At 43.1% G+C, this 10,920-nt stretch overlaps 1 protein-coding gene across 1 annotated transcript in view; it reads right to left on the reverse strand.

The window, feature by feature from the left end:
- Positions 1-1,032: 1,032 nt before the first annotated feature.
- RAB30 (RAB30, member RAS oncogene family) overlaps positions 1,033-10,920 on the reverse strand; it is a 32,025-nt gene continuing 22,137 nt past the window's right edge. The window contains exon 4 of the mRNA XM_019524725.1: positions 1,033-9,746. Within this exon, the coding sequence (XP_019380270.1) occupies positions 9,496-9,746 (251 nt within the window). The 3' untranslated portion in view covers positions 1,033-9,495. The remainder of the gene's footprint in view (positions 9,747-10,920) is intronic.

The raw sequence follows: 10,920 nt of genomic DNA on the forward strand, positions 1-10,920 counted from the left end.
CCCCCCCCCCCCCCAAACTATCAAGAAAGGACAAAGTTGGTCATTTATTCACAGCATTGCCATAGTCTTGCACTCTGCTTTTTGATGAACGGGAAAGAAAAAGGCCCGAGGTAGGAGCAAACACCTACCTACCTCCAGGAGACGGGGAGGACACGTGGTATACAAACATGCCAGTACAGCCCAGAGCTTCTCAGGGGCTCAAGTATTCCAGAATCGCAGCCTGACATGGGGCTTCAGACCAGCCGGACAAGCAGCTGGCTTTATAAAATAAGCATGCTCCTTGCACCCAGGCACTTGACAGCCCCATTGCAACAAGTCAGTGGGCCTAGAGAAAGGCCCAGACCCAAAGCACTGGAACAAGAGAGAACAGCAAACACAGAAGGCCACGTTCCTGCTGCATCTCTGCTCCAAACCTAGGCCTAGCTGTGCTAAGAAACCTGTTTGACCACCTTCAACACCAGACACATTACCAGGGATCCCGGTTTTCTCCGATTTAAAAAAAATCCCCTATTTTCAGTTAAAAAATGTAACCCTAAATCGTATTTTCCCCTGATTTAAATGAAACACCACTAAGATAGATAGATGGATGGACAGATGACTGGATAAAATGGTGTTTCAGTTTAACCAGGGAAAAATGTGGATTTGGGGTTTGTTTTTAACCAAAAACAGGATTTTTTTAACATCAGAGAGAACCAGGATCCCTGCACATTACATATCCTGAGCTGTCTCAGGTCTATTACCACTGCTCCCTAGTGGACCACACTGGTGTTGCACCCATGTGCTGTAAGTTGTCTGCTTTCAAAGGCAAATAAAATCTCCTTTACCTCAAGCAGAAGGCATCTGTGCTCACGAATGCAAGGGTTTGGTCCCCGTTTTTGCTGTGAAACCACAAGCAGCTTCAACGTGCCATGCGGTGACGAGCCTGAAGCCCTGGGTGACCAGGACAGTGTGGTCCAAGTGTAAGCGTTTGCCTTCTATGCGTTTGAGTGAACTTCCCTTTGTGCATTCAAATTAAAATGAAACGTGCAAGCATTTAACGTGTAAAGCATTAAATGTTTATTTACATACAGATACATGGGAAGGAGTTTCCAATGAGTACAAAAATTAAGTTACAAATAAACTATGGAGCTTTATACATTCATCATTCTCGTTGCACAAAATACATTCCCATCATCGTTCTTAACGCGCTTTACCTTTCTCAGTAACACAGACCTGACTCAGAGGAATGCCAAATGCTTGTGACAGCTTTTGATTCACAGTTTGGCAATGTGTTAATATCTTTCCTTTTCAAAAAGAACAAAAAATTCAAAAAAAATAAAAAGGCTTTACGCCCACAAAACCCAAAGATAAATGGTCCTAGAAAATGTATTGCGTTTTCACCACTAAAATGGTTACATGATTATTTCAGCATTTGTGCTTGCTCCACGAGACAGACAGTGTCCCATCATCCTTGTGGCTGTATGATGAGGGCATTTAAACAAGAGGGTTTCTCCTCCACTTCTATACATTGTGCTACACTCACAACCGTTGGGAAAACCCAGCTGTCAGGGCAGCTCTTCACAGAGCAATTTATAGCATGTGAAAATAATGCCATCTGGGAACTTCCTTCAACATTTTGTCTTCATTGGTATGGGTACTGCAAACAAAATGCTGCTATTAGTTTTTAAATACACTTTTCAAGCCCAAATCCAACTATGGCTGATGGTATAAAGGGTACCTGAAAACAATTACCTGGAATCAAATCAAAATTGAAGCGATCAAAATTGGTGATGGCTCAGTTCCTTTTCTGTAACGAACAAAAAACCTACCCTTATAAACCTTCTAAAAATTAAGTAAACTATTGGTATTTTGGAAGAAACGAGCTTAGAGCAAGCGATATTGTAGGCCATTAAAACCTGACTGTTGACATTACAAGTAACATGCCGGGTAGATAATATTACAAAGGAAAATGGTCAGTAAAAGGGGGAAAAAAATTAAATGTCTACTTAAAATATTAATGAATGCAAATGTTAATAGGATGAGTCTTTCCTCGCAGATTAGAGGCAGAAAGACAAACTTGTCATGTGAAAATGCACAGAAGACACAAATTCAATTTGTGCAACAGAATAAGAGTGAAGTGGAGATGAAAGCGCAGCAGGCCGGGTGTTTCCACAGATTGGCAGGGAAATGACAGGAGCAGTTTTCCTGTGTAAACAACTGCGGAAAATGAAATGGAAATGCAATATCCATAATGCAGCTCATTATGCTAAAAACCCGTGGCATGTATTGAAATATTCCTCTTTAATATTCAGGGACAGACTCATGTTTCAACACTGATACAGGAACAAGCTCCAGGATGCTGGCTTGCCCTATTAGACTGCTTCTTTCTTTCCCAAAATGTTTTCAGAAGAAAACTTCATTTTGTTTCAGCTCAGACACTCTGCAAGAGCAGAGCCAGGGACATGCATGGATCGACTAAGGGTCCCCCCATCAGAAACCACAGGTTTTGCTCTCACTCTGCCCAAAGGCCAAACAACATCCCCAGCCACCAGCACCACCAGAGCCAAAGGCTCTCAGACTGCAGAGGCCAACTTGGTTTAATTTATTATCACTTGTCCCACCCGCACACTATTGGACTTTAAATCTATTCTTAACACTGAGGAATGATGATGGCACAAATGCCAGCTCCTCTGCACCCGTGTCTGTAAACTGAGCTGAGCTGGGAGGCTGATGGAGAGGAAAATATGACATCGGCATGTTAGCAGTTTCCCGCATGCGGGTTAAATAAACCAACAGCCCTGAAGGCTTGAATACGCTGCGTTGGCTCAATAGAAGGACTCTCACCTTGCAGTCTACCTACCCATGCTGGGAGTACAACTGAGAGAGCAGGCACTGAGGATAAATGAAAAGCCAAAGCTCTCCTTATGCGTTAGAACAAGTCCGTGGTCTAGCGGCTTGTACAGAGAACAAGGAGCCAGGACTCTGGTCTTATTCCCATCTCAAGTTACCGCGGTACTTGTTTGCACGATCTCCACTGCACTTCAGTTTTGCTGTCTGCACCAAACAGGTAATATCTCCCTCTCCAAGGTGGGGCCCCTGCAGCAGCTGGTGCACAGGAAAAGTCACTGCTTGCAAAGCACAGCGTCTCTGGTGGGAGTTATGGCATGAAATCATCCTCTGCTTGGGGAAGGGAGTCTTTCCAGCACAGGGCACAAAGGTCTGCTCCTCAAAGGGTGCCTCTCAACACAATTAGGCTGTGTTCAACAAAGAGCTTTTCAGACTATCTAGCATTTCAGAGCCACCTACAGTGCTTCCCTGGTACTATGACAGTGAGACTTCAGAACCTCCCAGTCCCAGTATCGAGCAATTTGGCACGGGTGCTAGCAATCTGGAAGATGCACAGCAGAGACATGGCCTAAGCCTAATGGCAAACACTTTCACAGCCTTAAGCAGCAGTGGAAAGGGGGAAACACAAATGAAAAATGCATCCAGTACTTCAGCCAGGATCCCAGAGAGCTTCGTTTCATTAACGAGTGCACTAAACGGAACAGAATTCGAGTTGGTCTAGTAAAAGAGATCAGATTTGCCCAAAGGGCCTTGTCTGCCTAAACAGAAAGCCACTTTATCTCCTCAACTTGCTGGAAAAGGGAGTCTTTGGAACCAATTTGACGGATTGGTTTCCAGTCGCATCTGGAGTGTGCAGAGGTTTTTAATAGCTTGTCATTTAATAGCAAGTACAGAAAGGGATGCCAAGCAAGTGCTCCATTTGCAAAGGGAAATCTGTGTTTCTTAATGCTGCGTAAGAAGGGTTTTAAATCCACAGCTTCCACCTTTTTCATACTTGGCTCACATGGCATAACGTTCCTGTTTAGTCAAGTTGAGGCTTGCCTGGATGAGGGGAACCAGCAGCGGTGGAACAATATCAATGTGATTACATCAGTACGAGTGCCTCATGTAGATCCAATAGGCAGACAAAGACAAATACACAACGCAGCGCATACAGCTGCCGTTCAAGTGGCCGATAAACTTGACCAGCTTTAACAGGAGGAGCGCCACTTAGAACATGCTGCTCATTCCTATAAATTGGGATGGAGTGATCTCCCCCCAGCCATCAAAATCAGAAAAGCAAGTCGACCCTTCCACATCGATTACCCTCTGCTATTACATTACGGAGCTGCGCCTAGCAGAAACGAACCGTAGCAACAATAATCTTGCTCTAAGGAAGAGGTACCTGAGCTTAGAAACTAGAGAGCAGATTTATGAGCTGCATTTGCTTTGCATCCCAAAAATAAAATTAAACGGCATGTTTGATGCAACATCCTTCTGCACCTAAAGGAAAGGGATAAAATCCAATGAAGTCAACAAGAGGTTTCTGCCAACTTCCGTGAGCTCTGAATCAGGCCCTAACTGACCCAATTTAGCCGTTTGTGTGGGCTGCCCTGCCAGTTCTCTTTTGCATTGTACGAGAACAACTCTGTGTTGCTTGCTGGGTAGATTTGACAGGTAGCCAGCCAGCTTTGTACTTCAAGCAGCACAGTCAAGGCGCACACACAAACAACCAAGTCCAATGCGAATCATGAGTCGAGCAAAAAGCAACTGGATTTAAAAAGAAATATATATTTAAGAGGACTGAACACTAAAGAACTATTTCTTCTAGAAGGAGCGCACCAAGTTGCATCGTCCATTTTTAGCTCATTATAAATCAGGCCAGGTCCTATCCCACCTATTGAGCACGTAAGTGGACTTCCACCCCTAAGCGTCAGTCCCTGAACACCCACTAGTGCATCTGCTTCTGTAACAGGCTGAAGTCTCACCCCGAGGACTGAGTCACAACAAAGCAGTGAGGAGGAGGACCACCCACCCCACTTTTTTATTAACAGGTTTTCAAGGACTCACGCAGAGTGGAACAGGATCATCCTTAGGTGCCTAAGAAGTGGAATATAATCTGGCCCTTACTGTTTTCTTCCATCACAAAAGGGCTGTAACACTCAGTCGGGCATGTTATCAAGAGCAAAGCAGTTACAGCTTGCTGGGCAGACAGACTCAATTAGCTTTTCTTTGGCAACCTCTGCTATGTACAGACCCATTTGTGAAGGTGCCACAGTTCCCCTGAAGACAAACAGTCGGTGAGATACCGCACGCTTGCCATGGCTACTTGGGCTTCTGACTGCGTTCAGCACTTCGGTGCTTTTGCCATTGACGCCTGGTTTCAAACCGAGTTTGTTCTCTTGAGCAAGCCAGTTCTGCCAGGCCAACAGCTCGTTACGACTGATGTCCAGTTTATCCACTTGCCCTCTCCATTCAGCATGAAAAGGAGTTGAACAAGCATTAGTCCCTGGGGGTGGGAAGTGACTTCTACAAACCATACAAAAAAACAATAGTTTTGGCTATAAACGAACTGCAAGCCTTATCAGCAAAAGCTCAGGATGGACCTTCATGCTCAGTGCGCTGCATCACGAATCACCGCTTTCTATCATTTCCAACCACCGTCTGCAGTCAGGACATGAGTCTGCAGCCGCTCTTATGGATGCTGAAGAAATTCAATAGCCATTAGCCACTAAACCTAGACTAGCAGGAGCCAACTGCAACTGGTATAGTGATGGCTGTTTCTATAGCAGTATAGACAGCTCAACACATTTAGAGAGTCACTTCAGGTATTTGATAGCCCAGAACCAAGCATCGTGTCAGCTAATAATTCACCACGTAGGATTTTAACTGGATGGCAAGCACAAAGCCACTTAGCATTCATTGCAAGCACGTAAATCACAGTGTATTCAGATAACGAGCCTACAGCTCAACTCGGAACAGCAATTGCAGGAGCGGGAAGGCCATGCATTACCCTGCTCTTTTTAACATTTTCACCATTCTGTTTTTCCTATTGCAACCCTTCACCCTGTCCCTTCTCCGGGAAAGGATCCAGGCGTTTCTCAGCCCGAGCTCACAAAGAGATGAGACATGAGCCATCGTATGAGACGCTGTGGAAACAGATAGGAACAATAAGCAGCCAGTGTCTATTCCAAAAAGCTTGCAACCTAAATGCATGATAGGAAGTGCTGGAGCCCATTTTACAAATGGAGACCCGAGACAAAGAAATGAAGCGGCTTGTCCAACATCACTCAGGTAAATCAGGGACTGAAAGACTAGATTTGAGACGGTCTGATTCCCGGTCAGATGTCTTGACTGCTCCCCCTCTATGTCAGTCTTGCTGGCATTTGCGTTGACAGACCATATTGGCTTCTCCTTAGAGCTACTCATTGCCTTAAACCAATGAGGCAAAACGGAGGATTTTTATTTTTTTTTGACGAAACTTGCCACAACATGAAGTCACGCATAGACACTGCTGATGTGCCCTTTTGCAGGAGGTGGAACTTCCCTGAAAGGACTAGAACGTGGGAAATGGCAAGAAGTGCTCCCATAGCATGGGGCTGAGCGGGTTATAAAAACAAGACAAATGAAGATTTATGAGAGCAATAAATCTGCCAATGAGTTATTGCAACAAAATACTGTTTGTTAAACTCAAAGCGATCAGAGATGCATCTGCAGGTCCGCTACCTATAAAAAGGGGGGAGGGGACGTTCTTGGTTTCCCACCTCGTAAAAACGGTGAATGTGGCAGCGCCAGTTCGGCTCCGAACACATTGTAAATAAGCCCTTCACTCAAGCAAGGCTCTTAAAGTGTCTGGGGCCAGAATGAGCTAAGGAAGGAATAATTTGAGATTTGCTACCCTGCCCTTACGGACTTACATGCCCTACTAGTTCAATTAAAATAGTGTGGTCCATTAGGAAACACACCATCATTGTCTAACTATTGAACTCGTCTAATAAGAAGCTTCAGGAAAGGCAGAAGGACCTGACGCTTGGCAATCCATAGACAGCATCTGAAATCAAGAGGGGAAATAAGCAGAAGGAGAGAGGAAGGGTCAACTTATTAGAAACTTCAGATTGAATATGTAAGAAAATAGCAATGCTGACTGCTAAGAAAGACCCATGGAAAGAGCTAATTTGTTCCCAGCTCCTCGCTCAATCGACTGTTTCCCAGTGCCACTGTGAAATTCTTTCCTTAAAATTTACAGTCTTTTAAAAATACACTTACAGAAAAAGCAAATGGTTCCCCCTTGCAGCACTGATCTAAATAGGCTTTGTTTACACCCAGCAGGGACTGTGGGATTTACTTTGTCAGACTGTGTCCAGTATAGGAAACAAAAGCATTGCACAACACAGACTGGTCTGGTAACAGACTAGTTAGTCCAGTGCAATTTAAAAGACAGCATTAGTGAAAATACTACAGGATTTTATCCTTGGATGCAAGAAGAGGAAAAACAAGCCCCATGAGACACCTGTTCCACTTCCCCAGTCTTCCTAGCACCTCGCCCAAGTCCCCCTGCCATGCGATTTCAAAAAGGCTAGTTGCTGGAGAGGAAGAATTAAAAAAAAAAATACATACAATACTTGAGTTAGATGGCATTATATCACATGGCACATACAGTGAAACTTGCTTTAAGCAATCACCAAAAAGACATGCAAAAGTCAATTGTTTGGGAGTTGGATGGCCTTTAAGCAGACAATCAGGGCAATGGCCTTTTGAGGGTATTCTAAGGAGGTTAAAAAAGGAAATCTCAGTGCAGGTTTTGCTGTATGACCAAGCCCAGCCAAAAAGCCAAGGCGAATACATTTTTAAATCCCCTGGGATTACAGTGTAAGGGGGAAAAAATGGTCCATATTATAGCAAGAACACATGGATTATGAAATGAATATATTATGCCCTTGATACTTACAGAGATACTTTTAAAGATCAAAGGCACAATATGATAAACCCTAAATAATCTGTTCAGGAAAACATGAGAAAGTATTTTAAAACACTATTTTTATTCTCAAGATTCACTCATTGGCAGCTTTTATATATCAATACAAAAGCCCAGTCATCATCTTTAGTAAATGATAATCGAGCTGATTAATGCTAAATTACAACATATCACAGCCACATAGTTACCAAGAGTTTTCTATTCAGATTAACAGAACTGATGCCAAACATTTAAAAATGATAGTCCATGTGTGTGTCCAACTTCTCGCCCAATTTTGCTTAAATGCAAGAACCAATGCATATTATTAAAACATGGCACTAGAGGAACAATAGGACAAAAATCCATAATGCTTCCAACGTTGAAGTTTCCAGACAAAGAAATGGACTAAGAAACAGTTACACACATCAGAGTCTGAGACATAAGGATACAAAACAAGAAAATTAAATGACTTGACAGTCCTGAATCTGAAAGCTACTATATAATAGAGAGCAGATGCCAAAAAGATACCTTGAGTTACTTCTCCGAGGTCCATAACATGGCTGCTGCATGAGTAAGATGCAAAATAATAACACTTGCCATTTGTTGTCATTAAGCTTAAAAAACCCTACAAAAATTGTACACCACCTTCTCAGCAAGAACTGTAGCTACAGGCTTTTGTTCCACAAATGCATTGTGGGCTGCCATTTCAAACTGTGCTCTCTCTTTGAACACTTCTACGTGATCAATGCAAGCACAGTATTTTGGTCATATATGATCTGGGTTGGTTTGTTTTTTTTAACTCCATCACTAAGTCTTCCCAAAACTAATTTAGTACATTAGGACATTACTAGTTAACAGGGCTTTGTTTTGTTTTTGACTTCAGCAGTCTTCTCACCTTACATTTGACATCAAAGAAGCATAGCCCTTACCCACTATGCTCAGGCCTAGAAAAAAAGAGGTAATGATATTTTATGAACAGTGCTTATTAGTGTACTTCTGCTAATTACTCTAAGTTACACATTCAGAGGACAGCAATGTAATAAAACTATATCTGGTCTATGGTATATTCAACTGAATTGCTAGCACCAAAAGGGGTGTGTCAGCCTGTATCCACATCTTTCTTTCCAAAGAGCTGTTCGTTTGGAAATGCCGGTACATATATTTTTAATTCCAAACTCACAAAAATGTCCGCAGATGAGAGACGTAACACTATTTCAAAACATACCGCTGAGTCCTGCATCAGGATGCTCCAGACATATTCTATATACACGTCCTACGCATTCATCTGGCTGGCAGCCCAGAAGGATGCTAGTATAGTCTAAGAGTTAACGGTCATCAGCTGTAAAATAAGAGGACCGGATGTGGTATAAAGCATTGTAATGCAGGAGAGATCCCACATCCCACCCTTCAATACCATCGCCAGGGTGTTCCAGTCATCTTCAGAAGTGACGTAGCAACTCACTGCATACCACTGAGAGCCTTGCATGAGTTTCCTCCCTAACCAACTCCAGCAACAGCAAAAAACAAAAGAAATTAAACCATATTATATTCTGCTACGTGGCCCTACAGGCGGAGTGGTCAGCCTACCATGCTTTAGGATCAGGAACTTGACTTGGAGGCAAGTCAGATGAATCAGAGTTGCAAGGATTGCCTTCACTGAGATAAATCCCAGCAAAAAGAAAAAATTAAAAAAAAAAATCTTCTTGGCCCATTCTGGGGGCATCTTGTGGCAGCTCTTAATTAAAATTACAGCAAGTCAAATAGCTGATACTCTTCCCCTCTCCTGGCAATGGGGAGGCCACATTGTTTACAAGTGTATTCTGTCTTGCCTCGTTGATCAGCCGGCAAGCCAAGTCCAGAAAGAGTTTTTCCACATTATCTGACTCTTTAGCAGAGGTTTCCAGATAGTACATGTCTTGGGCTTCCGAAAACTCTGCAGCTCTTTGCTGGGAGACTTCCCTTCTATCAGCTAAGTCAATTTTATTACCTGTGCCAATAAAAGATTGTAGAAAGGGAATTAATTTTACTTGCACGACAAAACCGCCGAAAATGGATTGCAAAGGAAGGAAGCGTTGGCTACCCCGTGCTCTGCGATAGGGTCATTTTAAGCAAACGATTGTTATTTTAAAGCGGCAGCATGGAGCACACTGCCCCCTCCCCTAAGTGGATTCTCTCAAACACCCAGCCAAGCCCACAACCCATTTAATAAAACTCACTTAATGGAGTAGGCCCTGTTAACATGCAAGCCATTTGGCTTTAATTTAGCACTAATGCACCCGTTTAATATCAACCCATGTTAAAAGATTTCTTTGTTAACGTCTATTGAAAAATTGCTCATTCTTGCTGTAAGGAGCACTTAAAATGTCAGTTACTGTGTGTTGGGGCCAACAACGCAGTATTTTCTCACATGATTATGAGCTTCAAAAACAAGCTTTGCAGAGTTGGCCCTGCTCCTGTTCTATTTTTATATTTGTTTTATTCATTACACAGGGACTGAGCAAACGATCTCTAGCAAAACACAGCGAGGTGAGACGAGTGTGCACTCACCCTTCACGGAGTTCATCCTAGCTTACAGCAGGACAGATCACGTATTGGAAAATGCCAGGGCAAACATTTTTGTCACTGAAATTGCCAGGAATCAGGCTTCATTGTATGCGATGTTTATGCAGGGCACTAGCTTCGTAAGTGGTTGTTTTGGAAACAGAAAATCCTTTCCCTGACAATCCCCTTCTCAGCGGTGCCACCCCCCACACCCCCAGTTAGGGCACCCTAATTTCTTGGATGCGTTCTCTGTTAAAAGGTACAGTGATAAAGAGTTAACAAGTGATCACTGGAAGCTAGCAGTACGTTGCCACATTATAGAAGATTATAAAGCCATCACTAAAAGGTGCGGTGGCTGATTATAAACAACCTATTGAACTCTAACACATCTATTCATCATTTACCAACCGTTTATACAAATGTTCCCACATGAGCCAGACCCCTAAAACACAGTGCAGCTGGCTGCTGCTTACAGCAGCACTTGCATTGCTTGTGTGCGTGTGCGTGTGTCAGGCTGCCTGGAACCTCAGCCGAGTGTCTCGTTAGTTATTTTTAAACCTAAACAAACACCCCAGATTATGAAATAAAATGTTACTTTTTTTTTTTTTTTTTTTTTTTTT

This window comes from Gavialis gangeticus, unplaced genomic scaffold (assembly GCF_001723915.1).
Source record: "Gavialis gangeticus isolate Ggan-Ray unplaced genomic scaffold, GavGan_comp1, whole genome shotgun sequence".
NCBI lineage: Eukaryota > Metazoa > Chordata > Crocodylia > Gavialidae > Gavialis > Gavialis gangeticus.